The 16,428-nt window shown below is 39.8% G+C and overlaps 1 protein-coding gene across 6 annotated transcripts in view; it reads left to right on the forward strand.

Annotated features, from left to right (window-relative positions):
* LOC132770495 (calcium-activated potassium channel subunit beta-2) overlaps positions 1-16,428 on the forward strand; it is a 308,897-nt gene that overhangs the window by 156,829 nt on the left and 135,640 nt on the right. For 3 of the 6 annotated variants that reach the window (XM_067466052.1, XM_067466053.1, XM_060767481.2), the window contains exon 1: positions 4,597-5,007. The exons of 2 other annotated variants lie outside the window; for them this stretch is intronic. In XM_067466052.1, the coding sequence (XP_067322153.1) occupies positions 4,991-5,007 (17 nt within the window). In that variant the 5' untranslated portion in view covers positions 4,597-4,990. Of the gene's footprint in view, positions 1-4,596; positions 5,008-16,428 lie in introns of those variants that run through there. One more of the 6 variants, XM_060767482.2, reaches the window with a different exon arrangement.

Below are 16,428 nucleotides of genomic sequence, written 5' to 3' on the forward strand. Positions count from 1 at the left end.
ATATACAGGATAGGGCCCAATTTGAATGGATGTCCAATTCTGAGTCAATTTAGTGTCAAAGAAGTAAAAACAGGAGAAGGGTAATAGTTGCCCACAACATGTAATGGTTAGATCTTAAACAAAGAGATCCACAGATATCTCAGATGAATGCATACTGCATAATTATAACAGTTTGGTGCCAGTTGAGGTGCAATGGTTCTTTCCTCATATTAGTGAGATGAGGTACTTCAAACTGTCTGGTGGAGAGCAATAATGCTCTACTTCAGGGGGAGACACTTCAGTTTTCCTGCAGTACAAAACTTTTAAGCATTTTCCCTGGTAGAAATCCCACAGTCCTTTAGGATGGCACCACAGCAATTGAAGTAGTATCAGATTGCTCTACCTGTGTGGTGTGAATGGTTTCTTGTCATATATTCAGCTCTACTGAAGTGAGAGATAATTGTGTTTCTATTTATAGCCATGATTTCTCAATTTGCAGCTTTCCATACAAATCAGCAGATGCAGTTGATCTATTTTGTCTGCTTTTGATGTTGGCGCATTTCCTCCTTTTCTCTCAATGGGTAGGAAGCCATCCTAGCCTCAGGCAGCAACCTGTCTTCAGCCTCCCTGGAACAGAGGTGGGATTAGCAGACTGTTCCTATGCTGAGAAGCCTTAACGAAACACTCCCTGTTCCATCTTGGGAGTGCCTTGCAATCCTTCAGACATCACAGGAGCCCCAGGGCGAATTTCATGCCGTTTCCTAGCAATGATGTGACTGTTCTGGCATCGTTTAGATAATCTCATAAAACCGTTAATGAACATAAGGACATTATTGAGTTCTGCATCTGTGGCAGGCAATCATGTGCTTAGTTTACTTCATGAACCAAAATACAGTTGTCCCACCACATTTGCAATGGAGCCCCCAGTGGTACAATGGGTCAAACCCTTCTGCTGGCAGGATTGAAGGCCGACAGGTTGGAGGTTCGAATTCAGGGAGAGCGTAGATGAGCTCCCTCTGTCAGCTCCAGCTTCCCATGCGGTGGGGACATGGGAGAAGCCTCCCAGAGGATGATAAAACATTCGGGCATCCCCTGGGCAAGATCCTTGCAGACAAGCAATTCTCTCACATCAGAAACAACTTGCAGTTTCTCAAAGTCGCTTCTGACACGGGAAAAAAAACACATTTGCAGTTTAGACTTTTGTGGATTTGATTAAAATGTATTGTCGAAGGCTTTCATGGCCGGAATCACTGGGTTGTTGTAGATTTTTTCGGGCTGTATGGCCATGTTCTAGAGGCATTCTCTCCTGACGTTTCGCCTGCATCTATGGCAAGCATCCTCAGAGGTAGTGAGGTCTGTTGGAACTAGGAAAAAGGGACACAGCATATTATTTGAGAACACAGAAATGCTGGACCATTCTAACAACCACCATGTCAGACTACACAGAGAAGCCATTGAAATCCACAAGCATGTGGACAATTTCAACAGAAAGGAGTAAACCATGAAAATGAACAAAATCTGGCTACCAGTATTAAAAAACTCTAAAATTATAACAGCAAAACAACAGAGGGAAAACAATCTGGGACATCGAATCACCTCTCAACAAAAGATTGCTCCAGGCACTGCCAGGCCATCAAATGCTAATCAAGGTGGTCAGCTGAAACATTCACACCTAGCTCCAGCAGACAAGAGTCCTTTGTCACACCCTAGTCATTCCACAGATATATAAACCCTTTTTCCAAGTTCCAACAGACCTCACTATCTCTGAGGATGCTTGCCATAGATGCAGGTGAAACATCAGAAGAGAATGCCTCTAGAACATGGCCATACTGCCCGAAAAAATCTACAACAACCCATTGATTAAAATGTTCTCTTTAAATAGCTCTAGGTCTTCCAATGGGCCTCTGTGGTCAGCTTCCTCTGGTCATGCTGGAGGATCTAGATATTCCTAGAGAGGTGTTATTTCAGGTTTTTATTTTTAAAAGAATTTCTTTATTTTACTTTCATGGATGTCTGGTGACCCAGCTTCAGAAAATGTGGAAGGCTGAGTATATATGCATTCAATCATCCAGGACTTGAATATGATCCTCCAAAAAAAATTCAAGAAGCAAACTATGATTTTGTCATGTAATAATAATAATAATAATAATCCGTAAAGACCTTGGCCAGCACTCAAAAACAATCAGTGCTGACTAAATTACCATCTGTCAGCTGCAAAAGGCCACCCTACTTGGATCTGCACATTTTATTCATCACTTAATCCTAGATACTTGGGAAGTGTCCATGTGAAGCAATACAATAGCAAGTACAGCGATCTTGTTTGCTGTGTACAAATCTTGTTGTGTATCAAATAATAATAACACAGTCTCGCTTATCTAATGTTCTGTATTATCCTATGCACCAAGATCCACAGGTAAGGGAAGTGAAGTGTATATTTACCTGTGGAATAATGTCCATAGTTTGAAAAAGAAAGAAGCCTTTTCTGTTTTGGTGCTAAATTTTTAAATACAGTAATTACTACATAATGTTACCATGTATTGAATTGTCAGTTTGTTGTCAAACATGATGTTTTATGCTTAATTTGTAAAATCATAACGTAATTTGGCATTTCATAGGCTTTTCCTTAATCCCTCCTTATTATCCATCATTTTCATTTATCCCTATTATCCATCATTTTTGTTTATCCAATTCGTTTATTCGTTTATTCTCGTGGCCCATTTATGTTGGATAAGTGAGGCTGTACTGTAATAATAATAATAATAATAATAATAATAATAATAATACCTTGCCTCTCCTAGTCAAAACTTATCAATGATGATGATAGTGGTGGTGGTAGTGTTTATGATGTTTATTTATACCCCACCTTTTCTCTTCCCAAAGGAAACTCAAAGTAAATTATATTAAAAGCATTTGAATACTGTGCCGACGTGCCTGGGGGCTATAACTCTTAGTGAAAGAGGCATGGACGTGACATCTTTCCCCCAGGGAATTGTTTCTTGCCCTCCTTTAGGGAACTGGAACTCCCAAAGACCAAAACACTGTAGATAACTCAAAATAAGTTTAATTGTTCGCAAAGAGTTATCCCTTTAAGGCAATAATCTGGAAGTTTCAAAGGGGTAAAGGAAAATATACATTACAGTCTCTGGTTGTCTTGGGTCCAAGGAGTTTTGCAGCTGAGAAGCTTTTCCAGGTTCCTCTTTCTCAATGGCTGTGAATATCAGAATAATCACAACCCCAATTCCAATGGCCTATATTTTGAAGGCACAAAGCCTTCCTCTGGTGCCAAAGAACTGGTTTGAAGGCACTTGAGACTTCTCAACGTCGTCCAGGTTGATTTGAACATGAAGCATAAGTCTCAAGGGTAAGAACCTCAGAATTAGTGCTGAGGTAACTTAATCAAGGGCTTCAGAGCCAAGTCTCTCACATCCATCTGATAGAAAGTTTGATGGTAGAATGGAAAAGGAAACACTGTCCTGTTCTCTAGGAAGAGGTGGGGTCAAAACAATTGAGCAGAAGGAGCAATTCAACTGGTTCAAACAACACTGATTGACAGCTATAAATAAGCAATCAATCCAACTATATATTTACAGGGTAAAAAGGCAAAATCAGGCATGATAAAACAGTTTAAATCCTGCAACTTACAGTTCTACATATAGGTGGCCACACTCACACCGTTACAAATACAATTTAAAATCCAAAAATATACAAACAACTAAAAAGAATTAAACATCAATGGTATTAATTTAAAATTCACCATTTAAATCCCTTAACCAAGTTTAAAATGTATTCAACACAAAACACACACAACAAAATACATATATCAAAACTCAGGGTACAAGACAGCGATAATAGAATGCAAACTCAAAACTCGTGATTCAAAGCTGATTAGGTGGACCTGCTGGAAGATGTGGGTGTTCAGCTGTGTCTTAAATTCTGATAGCTCATTCAACTTTGGATCTCTTCTGGCAGGTCATTCCACATTCCTGTTATACAAGGGACACCATTTTCATACACCTTTGTATATAACTGGACTTGAATATTGGTATCTGTAGGGGTCCTGGAACCAGTTCCCAGCAAACACCAAGGCCCCACTGTGATATCCTATGCATTTTTTGGAAATGATATTAACTTCAAAACAAGAGAAAGAGAATGTGAGAATCACTTTTTCCTCTTTAAGCCTCAACAGCCCCACCAATCCAGATAAACTTTTATTCTTTTATTCTGCTGCAAAACTGGGGTATCACACATGAAACCAGTAAAACATTATCTTGTCACCCGAGTGGGATTAGCAAAAATAAAGCCCCCACAATTGGCCTTTAATATCAGTTCTGTGGTCCTTTCCTGTTTAGCTGTCTCACATTCCTTTTGTATCTTTCCTTTCCTTTGGGGATTTAACTTCTTAGGAGATGCCAAGTTTCATCTTTGTGGGGCTTGGCAACAACAGAACAGCATATTTAATAGTTAAGGACTTTACAATAGGTCAATTCAATTATGCGTCTGCTGTTGTAGAAGCTCTCGCAGACTGGAAATTCAAGGTACCCATCTCTCTCTCGCTCTCCTTTTTCCTTCCCTTTCTTCCTCAGAGGTTTAATTTCAGTTTGGAGGCTTGAGGGGAAAAGATGCCTCACTTCCCGCGGCACAAGGCAGTTTTCTGTTTTGCGCTGATGTCTGGGAAGGGAGGAGGGAAGGCACCCACTTTCTCTGGGTTGCCAGCTTGGGCAGCAGACCATAAACTGTGAGCTTCTGCAACTTTGGGATGGTGTCTCCCTCAGAGTTCAGAAGCAGCATCCTTCCTCTGCCAGGAGAATGTTTTGAGGAAGATGGGGAAAAGGCAGAGGCTGCTCTTCCTATCATGAAGGCCCACCGACCATGGAAGGATGCTGAAGAAATGCCAGGCTGAGTTTCGGTCCCTGAGCTGGAGTTGTTTGAAGAGGGAGAAAGCTGCCCGTAAGGTCTCTCTCCTGCCCTTGTGTCTGCCCACAGACAGAGTTCTCAACTCCTGCTTTTCCTTATGTGCACTGACCATTGGTAAGAACCCACTGGCTTCCTCTTGCTTTGTAATTTCTATAACCTTTTAAAAATAGCTCTGCAATTAATAACATCAACAACTCAGGGTCTTTAAATCCTTCAGGACTTGCTGTCTGGGTAAAGCACTGCCGGGCAAGCACTGAAGGTAATGCTGCAATTGTTGTTCTTTCCAGGCAGGTAATAATAATCGAGTTCTGGACACAAACATGGGTGTTATTTTTTTTTTCAAAGAGACAAAGTGGCATCTGGGTGGATTTTTGTTCCTATTCTGACAGCAACCTGGGATCTGTCTTTAAGTCCCTTTTTGGTGCTTTTCATGCAAAAAGGGACAAGTCAAGACCTGCATTATCTGCAAAGTTCCAATATCCTCAGGGCCCTAGTGCTTGCCTAGTTTAGTCTTGTCTGCTTCCGTGGCTTGTCTTGGGTTTCTTAGGGGACGTTGCCTATTTATTGATATGTATAGCACATGTTTATCACTCTGGAATATTGCTTTAAACTTGGATGAAAATGTTTCACTAGTCATATAGTGCCAAAAGTTTCCAGTAGATGCAAAAGAGTGGCATTATAACTGTAGCCTCCAACTTTTTGCTGTTGTTTAAAGTGAATATGCTGAGGATGGAATAAGCAGATTGTTGTGTGTAATTTCTTTTGGCATTGCTTAATGAACAGGCACCATCTTTTCAATTTCTCTACGTCAGTGACTTGCTTTGAGCAATAGATAACTGTGTTTCCCATTTAGAACGGCAGTCTTATCCTCCGTCTTCTTGCCTCGTTTATCAAAGCTGTCTCTTTGTTGGGGATACATTACGGCCTGATGCATCTTTTAGATTCATATGTTCATTCCCACCATTATTTTCTCAGTTGTGAAAAGTTAATGGGAGTCCATATAAATGTCTCAGCCCTAAGGGGGTGTGGAATTTATAGATGAAAAGATATGTCGACGCTGTGTTCAAATAATAGGCTAATGTTAATGTAGCTTTTCTTCCACAGAAGTTTTATTTTATTTTCTTTATATTTGTGCAGGGTTATCTTGTTTCTCAGCTACAAAATCACTTTTGCATTTATGTAGCACTGTTAAATCTTCAGTCTTTATCGTATCTATTTATACACACAAGTGTTCAGCTTGTATTATTAGCACAATAAGGGAAGGCTGATAAGTATTACATTTTATTACTAGGAACTGAGGCTAGAAGATGCTCACTTTCTAAGGTTATAATTTGAAATTTTTATTTATTTACTGCATTTATACCCCACCCTCTCTCACCGTGAAGGAGACTCAGTGTGGCTAACAAATGTTTCTACCTCTAGGGAACTGTTCCCTGACAGTTCCTTCTACCAAGTATGCTCTAAAATGTGTTGCTAGTATGCTCTAGAACATGTTCCAGGTAGCCAAACACTTATTCAACACATTGGCCAAGCCTTTTAGATCATTCAGGGCGTTTCTACACAGTACTAAATCACAGGATTTAAACAGGAGCAAAAAATCCTTGTACTTCAGAAGAGGGCCACATACAGACCTGATGGTCCCGGGATTTCTGCCTCCATTGTCTAGACTTGATACTTTATTGCGAAATTTAGAGGCTCACAAGATGGTCACCATAGAGCTTCCATTGGAAACTTCAACAGTTTTCTTTAAAAAAAAACTTAAGATGCAGATATGCAGAGACTCACTGCAGCGAATCATTACAAAAGTTCTGTTCTTTGTCCTGGCCTTAGAAACTGTGCCCTCCAGATGTTTCATGATGTTTCTGCCACACAAACAAAATTTTCACATTCTACTCAAGTGTCAACTTCTTTTTAGAAACTAACCAATCAGGGACAAACATTTAAAACCTAGGAACAAACCCAGATTTAAAAATCCCATGATTGCCGACTACAGGGACATACAGACATGCGAAGATGTGGATATACAGCTCAAAACTGCGATATTCCAGCACCTGGAAACCTCATGTTTTTTGCCTTTTGTAGCAATTGCTTCCGTGTTTACAGGGAAAGATGTCTGGCCACCCTCCTGGTTGCTGCGGAAGCTCCTGGGATAAAGGTACTGTCTGGATGGACCCATAGGTGTCACATGGAGAGAGCAACCCAGACTAGGTTGCCTGCATTTTCTGTGGCAGTATTTTGTAGAGGAAGAAGATTTGTCTGCTATTTGTGATGTTGTAATCCATTGCTGCGTAGCTACATACTTGGGCAAGACTGTTCCTACCAAGCTTTACTTGGTTCATATCCAACCAATCCTTGTCAATACCAGCTGTCAGCTTACAAGAACTGACCTTGGTTTAGATTCCATGAGGCTTTTGGATTAATTAAAAATGCACTGACTTCCTAGTGTTCATTTTCTGCTAGGAGTGTACACTTTTTTACAACTATGGCCAGGTGGGATGCATTTCAGTTGAGACACCATAAGGTTTATGTGTATGTATTCTAAACATATTTCTATAGCATCTCTAATTAAAAGGCTTACTAATAAAATAGTTCAGAAAACCCTTCTTCTGTTACTTCTATTCAGAGTAGGTAATATTACGCTATGTGTTCCACCACACAGTGCTTGGGAAGACATAATATATGCCCAGTCATTTGTGGAAGATGCAGTTGGTAGTAGGAAAGAGAAAACAGAAAAAATCTTCTCATAAACTTCCTTAAATTAAAATGTTTCAATGTAATTCTGTAGATTGGTGTTCCTCAAACTCTGCTCCTCCGGGTGTTTTGGACTTAATCTACAATTCCTAACAACTGATAAACTGGCTAGGATTCCTGGAAGCTGAAGTCGAAAACACCTGGAGGAACAGAGTTTGAGAAACACTACTATAGATAACCTTCAAGTCTCTCTGTGGTCAGTAGGACTTACTTCTAGGTAACTAGATGCAAGTATGCAGTCTAAATACATAGTATATTGTTTACCTTTTGTCCTAGAACCTAAACAAATGAAAGATTAGTTAACATATGTTTCATTTAAATTTTCCTTAATAAATATTTAAGTAGATGAACATTCCTTCCTTAAGGGCACATTTAAGGATGACAGCTGTTCTTGGGAAACAGTCTGCATGCTTATCTCTTCAGTGTTTTTATATCCTGCCCTGTCCGTTGGAAGGCCAAGAACAATTTATATAAGGTTCTCCTATCTATAGAACTGATCAACTCCAACCCTGCATCATTGCAACAATGCAGTATGGGACTTCCTTGGGACTTTGTGACATCTGTTGTACAGGTAGAGAAAGAATAATTCAGAATTTCCTAAGTTTCCTTAGCATTTCCTTAGCAGAAGAGGCTTAATCTAAAGAATGTCTATCTCAGGGGCCTTCCAGACAAGTCCTATATTCCAGGATCTGATCCCAGGTTTTCTGTTTATCCCTGGACTCATATAATCCAGTTTAAAGCAGAAAACCTGGGATAAGATCCTGGGATAGAGGTCTGTCTAGAAGACCCCTCAAATGGTCTCCACTAAGGTGGCAGCAGCCTTAGATGTTCTGTTCCAGTTGTGAGACACTGCACATATTATGGGATCAGCCACTCAAGTTGCTTCAGGCAACAGAAGTTGAAAGGAGGCAGCAAGATGTTAGAACAGAGGGGTATATATGAAGCAGCCAACTGTCTTCAGGTATAATGGAGGAACCTGACCACACAGTGTCAGGTTCTATAACTCCCAGAATTTAGTTTGAGGGATCTGTCCAAAGTTATGAACATTATCTCCATATTCGACTCATTACCTTAGATAGCTTCTTTAAGGCCCAGACTAAAATATTGGGAAGATTCATCACTCTACCTATGTGAAAGTCCCCAGCCATCACATTCTCACTATCAGTATGAAATAAAGATAAATCTTTCAGAAACTGGCTTTTGAGGAAATGCATTATCTGGTTCTTTACCTTGGATAGTAAAGTGTCTTTGTCTAATTAACTAGATGCTTTAAGTCTGTCTGCTATCTATCAAAACATTTATAGCCCACCCTACATAAGTTCTCAGGGAGAGAACTTATGTAATATTAATTTCAGAAAATTTATCTACATTATTTTCATCCCACCTTCCTCCCAATATAGGGACTCAAGGTGGCTAACAATTAATATAAAGCATTGCCAATTAAAACAACATAAATACATGAAAATATAAATATAAAAATTAAAAAATAATTAAGCAATTTATGTCATTAAACAATTAAACATTAAAACATTAAAATGTCTTTTTTCCAATTAAAATAAGAAATTAAAACTGATTAAAATAATTTAAATAGTACAACTAGAATATGAGCAGCCTGCATAAAATTAGTTAATTGAAAAGACTAATTAAAAAGACAAATTTTAACAGAGGGCTAATATGATCCCAACATTGGCAAGAACTGGGCCTCAAAAGGAAGGGAATTCCTTAACTGGATGCTACCACAGAGAAGGCCCTCTCTCATATCCTCCTACAATTCTTCTACTGGTGGGCCCCGCCAATGGATGTCAGTTCTTGGACTGGTGTATATAGTTTCCTCCCCCCAAGTATCAAAGTGTTGAGCCAGTTGAGAATTTAAACACCTTGAATTTGGACCAGACGAATATTGATAACCAGCATAATTCCTTCGGAGTGCTGCATTTTGATATATGTTGCAATAGTTTGGATTAGTATTATTTGCATAGAAGAGTATTGGCACAATTCAGATGCAAACTTACTTCTATAAGAACATATGCCAGTTTTATTATCAGAAGGTCTATTTCTAACAATCAGTAGTTTATTAATTGAGAAGAAACCTTTTCCTTTTTTTTCTATGCTAAGGGGGGAATATTAATTCTCCTGATGAAGGACAGTCAAAACAAAAAGAAAAACTCTTTCATATAGCTTTTAATTGCCCCGTTGAAAGCTGCACATTTTCTCCAGCAAGCTGGAAAATTACATAGATTCTTTTTACCCTCTATTTGAAGCTTACTCTTCAGCCTTGACAAGAAACATGCTTACAACCTAGAAGTCACTGTAATATGGTTAATTTATCCTGTATGTTCTGCTACAGAAATGGAAGACCTATGATTCTCTAAGTGTTGTTTGGCTACAAACTCCAGCAGTCCTAGTAAAAAAAAAATCCAACTGTGAGAATAGTCATCTGATAACCCTTATTCATAGAATCATAGCATTGGAAGAGACCTCACGGGCCATCCAGTCCAACCCCCTGCCAAGAAACAGAAAAATTGCATTCAAAGCACTCTCGACAGATGGTCATCCAGCCTCTGTTTAAAAGCTTCCTGGTATACCAGAGTGTCATGGGGACAATAGACACCTGAATTACTTTCAGTTTCTCTATGCATCTTAATTGCAAGGGCCAATTTACACACAAAAAGTTACCATCTTGTTGTGCAACCATCAGAGTTGATTTGATTTAAATCAGTGTTTAAATCACATCTGGGCTGAATCTACACTGCCCTATATCCCAGGATCTGATCCCAGATTATCTGGCAGTGTAGATTCATATAGCCCAGTTCAAAACAGATAATCTGGGATCGGAACATACGATAAAGGGCAGTGTAGATCCAGCCTCCAGGTGTCCCCTGGGCCATGTCTGGAAGGGCCCTCAATTTTAATTATTAAGCTCATGGTTTACAGGCAGTCTCTGAGTTACAAACATCCAACTTACAAACGACTCATAGTTACAAATGGGGGTGAAACAACAGGGAGAGAAATCTACCCCAGGTAGGGAAATTCACTCCTGAAAGAGTTATCATGGGGGGAAAGTGTCTCCACTGAAGCATTATCACCAATCCCTGTTTCCATAATAATCCACATTTTTGAAAATCCAGTTATCACAGGGACATAAAGTGAGGCTTCTTTGATTGAGTCTATCCATCTATAATGTGCTCTTCCTCTTTTCCTACTGCCCTCCCCTTTATTATTTTATTTCTAGTGCATCATCTCTTCTCATGAGAAGAAATGAGAGAAGCCTCCCACAGGATGGTAACAAATATGGGCAACTCCTGGGCAATGTCTCTGTAGACAGCCAATTCTTTCACACCAGAAGTGACTTGCAGTTTCTCAAGTCACTTCTGACATTATTAAATAAAATCTCTTTTCATTGTATGGTTAAAATCCAACAGTCTCAATTTAGTCATCTTGGCTTCTAGGGAGAATTCATTTGCTCTGGGACCCACTAATTTGTCTTTTTAACAGTATGTAGTATTTGCAGAACCCCTCACTAGCATCATATCTCAGATGAATTGATTTTCTTTGTATTTGCTTTCTTCACTGTCCAGATTTTACAACCATATATAGAAATGAGTAATGCAAAGTTGTGTAAATCATCTCTTGTTTTCTTAATAATCAACTGTAAACCTGCCCTTTACACTTTCTTCCTTTACTTTCCTCAGTAATCATTCCAAGTCTTTGCTATTTTCTGCTAGTGGTGTGCTGCCATCTGACTATGTTATATCGTTGTTACTCCTTGCTCCAATGTTCATGCCTCATTCCTCCGAATATAATCCATCTTTACATATGATATGTGCAACAAACAAGTTAAACAACAAGGGGGATAAAATGCGACTTTTCCTGACCCTTTTGGCAATTGGGAACCATTCCATTTCTCCATGTTCTCTCCTAACAGTAGCTTCTTCTCTGAGCAGAGGTTACAGATCAGGACAATCAAATGTGGTGGCACACCCATTTCTTTAAGAGCAATCCATAGTTTTTCATGGTCAAAGTACCAATGAAGATTTTATTTAATCATAATTTCAAAAGTAGAAGTTCGAAATTGTTTAATTTAACCCTAATCAACATGCACAAATTTAGGTTTCCTTTGAAAATAGCCATGCACTAAGCAATTTATTGTCGAAGGCTTTCATACCCAGAATCACTGGGTTGTTGTAGGTTTTTTCGGGCTATATGGCCATGTTCTAGAGGCATTTTTCCTGACGTTTTGCCTGCATCTATGGCAAGCATCCTCAGAGGTAGTGAGGATGCTTGCCACAGATGCAGGCGAAACGTCAGGAGAAATGCCTCTAGAACATGGCCATATAGCCCAAAAAAACCTACAACTACCCACTAAGCAATTGTTTTGATTTGTTTCATACAGATTCTCAGAGCATCAAAAATGGAATCCTTTGCATTTGTGTCTTCTGCCTTGTTCAGATCTACTCCATTTCCCAAATTTAGTCTTCATTGACCTTTTCTTTGTACTTAAAGAGAGGCAATGCTAAGTAAGAGAGCACTGCATATATAGCTATACACTCTCTGCAGAAAAGAACTGCAGAAAAGAACTGATAGGTTATCTCTCATCTCCATAAGTCGCTGTTACCATGTGCACAGAATATAATTAGAACTTGTCTAGTATCCATGGTATCTTTGACCAAGAGTCTTTTTTCACTAATTGTGTTCCAAAAACTTTGAGATCTACTGCATTTCTTTGATTTTAAGATAAACCCCCCTCCCATATAAACATATGAATTGTGGGTTCCTCTTATGTATTTTGTTGGTACTGAAATTAGTGTGCATCTTACAATCAATGGTATCTTGGAATCAAAGAAACATGGTAATTTATTTATTTTTCAATTCTATCTTTTAACTTAAAATCATTTATTTTTAATAATAGTGACTTACAAGCCAAGGGCAAACTCATGGCCGAGTATGGTTGTCTTCCAGAAGTAGAGTCTTAGTGATAGAATCGTAGAATCCTTGAGTTGGAAGAGACCTTATGGGCCATCCAGTCCAATCCCCTGCCAAGAAGCAGGAAAATCGCATTCAGAGCACCATCCAGCCTCTGTTTAAAAGCCTCCAAAGAAGGAACTTCCACCACACTCTGATGCAGAGAGTTCCACTCCTGAACAGCTAGATCAGTAAATGACTGTAAAGATCTATTATGGGTCCACATGGTCTTTCACATTGAGGGTAAAGATTACCAGATGGAAATGGGTCACAACAAGGATTTGCTTGCCATGCCTTCCTCTTGGCAAGTTTCCGCCTTTTGCCTGTACTGGTGCCTCTTCCAAACCCATAGCACTATTGGTAACAGCTGACTACCAGTTAGAATGGTCAAGTGCCAGGGTTTCCCAGTTCATTGTATCTATTCCACTTTTAAGGATTCCTTTAAGCCCATCTTTAAATCACTTTATTTGTCCACCAACATTCAATTTTCCAGTCTTAACGCTGAAAATAAAGTAACTACTTTCTGAGACAGTGATCATACATTCAGACAACATGGCCAATCCAGCAAAGCTGAAGGTGGAGAATCATTTCATTGCTGGTGGTCTTGCTTCTTCCTGAATGCTGACACCCAAGGGATTTGCAGGATTTTTCAAAGGCAATGTTGATGAAATCCAGAGGCGGCCCTAGGTAATTTTCAACAGTAAGCAAACAGTATTTTGGCGCCCCACCCCCACCCCCAACCTATCACTGATATATATTTTCTGTTCGTCGTGGGAGTTCTGTGTGCCATATTTGGTTCAATTCCATCATTGGAGGAGTTCAGAATGCTCTTTGATTTTAGGTGAACTATACATCCCAGTAAATACAACTCGCATGTGTCAAGGTCTATTTTCCCCCAAGAGTGCCTCAAGAGCGCCCCTGGGCAAAATCACCTATACTGCAAATGCTTACTTTGTGTAATGGGTTGAGCCATCCCTGATGAAAGTCGAGAGTGATGTTTGGAAGATGGTCCATAGTTCACAGGTATACAATAGAGTTCGGAGGACAATAGCTTTATAAACAAGTATCTTGGTATTTCTACAAATGTCTCAATCCTCAAACACTCTATGCTACATTCAGGATAATGCTGCACTCGCAAGTATCAAGCAGTGTTGTATTTCAGCATTAATACAATGTTAATACAGTGTGGTATTTCGGCACCCCCAGTAATGCAGTGGATTAAAGCAAAGAGCTGCTGAACTTGCTGACTGAAAGGTCACAGGTTCAAATCCAGGGAGTGGCGTAAGCTCCGGCTATCAGCCCCAGCTTCTGCCCACCTAGCAGTTTGAAAACATGCAAATGTTTGTAAATCAATAGGTACCGCTCCGCTGGAAAGGTAATGACACTCCATGCAGTCATGCTGGCCACATGACCTTGGAGGTGGCTACAGATAACATCAGCTCTTCGGTTTAGTAATGGAGATGAGCACCAACCCCAGAGTCGGACACGACTGGACTTAATGTCAGGCGAAAACCTTTACCTACCTTATCAATTTTAGTGGAGAGGTAGCTGCTAAGGTAGCAGAAACGGTCAGCATTTTCTAGCATTGCAGCATTAAGCTGTATTGCTGGCTTTGCAGAAAGATTGGTTTGTGCCTGTTGGTAGAGCACCTTGGCTTTTTGAATGTTATGATGAAAACGTGTATGGCAATTTTGCAACATTTACATGCGGCACCTCTTTTCCTGCTTAGAAGTCTAAATTATTGAAAATCCTCAAATGCAAAGCAGCCCCAAGGAGATCTTCCAATTGTTTCATAACTTGGTTTACCCACTTGCAAAGTAAATGCAGTCAGTTAAGTGGTGGAGTCAATAGCTGTATTTCTCAACCTGGGGAACCCCTGTGGGGGTCACGAGTGTGTATCAGAGGGGTCGCCAAAGGCCATTGGAAAACACAGTATTTTCTGTTGGTCATGGGGTTTTCTGTGTGGGGAGTTTGGCACAATTCCATTGTTGGTGGAGTTCAGAAAACTCTTTGATTGTACGCAAACTATAAATCCCAGTAATTACAAATCCCAAAGTTCAATGTCTATTTTCCCAAAACTCCACCAGTGTTCACATTTGGGCAAATGGAGTATTCATGCCAAGTTTGGTCCAGATCCACCATTGTTTGAGTCCACAGTGCTCTCTCTGGATGTAGGTGAACTACAACTCCAAAACTCAAGGTCAATGCCCACCAAACCCTTCCAATATTTTCTATTGGTCATGAGAGTTGTGCATGCCAAGTTTGGTTCCATTTCATCATTGGTGGAGTTCAGAATGCTCTTTGATTGTGGGTGGACTATCAATCCCAGCAACCACAACTCCCAAAATCAATTCGTCTGAACCCCACCAGTATTCAAATTTGGTTGTATTGGGTATTTGTGCCAAATTTGGTCCAGTGAATTAAAATACATCCTGCATATCAGATATTTACATTACAGTTCATAACAGTAGCAAAATCACCATTGTGAAGTAGCAACAAAAATAATTTTATGGTTGGGGGTCACCACAACATGAGGAACTGTATTAAGGGGTCGCGGCATTAGGAAGGTTGAGAAACACTGGCGTAGCCATTCTGACAAAGCCCTGTTGTTCCTAACGGAACACGTGGAGGCTTCTGTGTTGGTGACGGCAACATCCCACCATGCTGCTTCCCAGTTTGCCCATGGAGCTCCATCAGAAATTACCCTACGTTGTATGATGGGCAGCATTAGGCACCATGGCTGAACTGGGGTAGAAATATCTTAGGAGGCTTCTTCCACCTCATATAATAAGGCTGTAAGTCTGATTTTTTTAAAAAGTAAGTCTTCCATTGGAGAAAGAGAGGTGACTTCCTTGGGTTGCAGTTTTTCAGACGAACAGTAACTGTGGCAGTTCTACAGCTATTTTTGAGTTTCTGCCATTCCTTTTTCTGTAAGCTATCCTAGAACTTTCCAAGAACTCTCCTGCCCTAAACTCTATTACACCCTCAAGTGTACTAAAAGATCTTACCCTGTTATCTCCAATATACATGGATTACAGAAGGGGATCCCATATTGCCCTTCACATTATCCAACAGAATGTTGTAAGCCATCTACAAAATGTAATATTTGCCAAGTTTTTTCTCTCTCCACATAACATAAAGCTGCATGTTAATCAAACTCCTTTTGTTCTGAGGTACTTAAACTTCTTGATTAGGGCTCCTGCACCTGTGGTTACATGCACTTAAGCTCTCTAATGTTTCATTTTGGGTGAAAGGTATGGAGTTTTTCTTTAAGTTTGGATCCATTTTTACTTTCACTGTGCTGCTCTTGGGTGATTTCCCTGCTGCATTGTAAAGACCCAGCATCCGATTTGCTTAATGTGTGAGCTTGTAATGTTCTGGCACATTTTCCCCCATGTCTCTCCAATATTTCCAAATTGATTAAATAGGCTGGCACAAGAATATTGGTGATGGATTTTTTAAATGTTAGCTTCAAGCTGGTGTTCTCAGTTGTGATGAGGGATGTGAAAAAGGCATTTTGTCATGATGCCATGCCCACAAAGGTCAATGAACAGTCAATGTGCCTGCTTGAATCCTATACTGGAAGAAATAAATAAATTTCTAGGATATCCATCCTTACATCTTCTGCTCCTTATGGTAGCCATTTGGTCCAATCAGCCACCTTTTGGGACTAACATTGGACCACAAGCCAGAACCAAAGACCAGCCTGAAACCAAAAGATAAACATGGTCTGATCAAATGCCAACAGAGATAGAGAGAAAAAATTTTGCAACACAGATTTTTTGGTAGCTCAGATGTAATTTTCAAGGCAGCCATCAAGTA

This window comes from Anolis sagrei, chromosome 3 (assembly GCF_037176765.1).
Source record: "Anolis sagrei isolate rAnoSag1 chromosome 3, rAnoSag1.mat, whole genome shotgun sequence".
Classification (NCBI taxonomy): Eukaryota; Metazoa; Chordata; class Lepidosauria; order Squamata; family Dactyloidae; genus Anolis; species Anolis sagrei.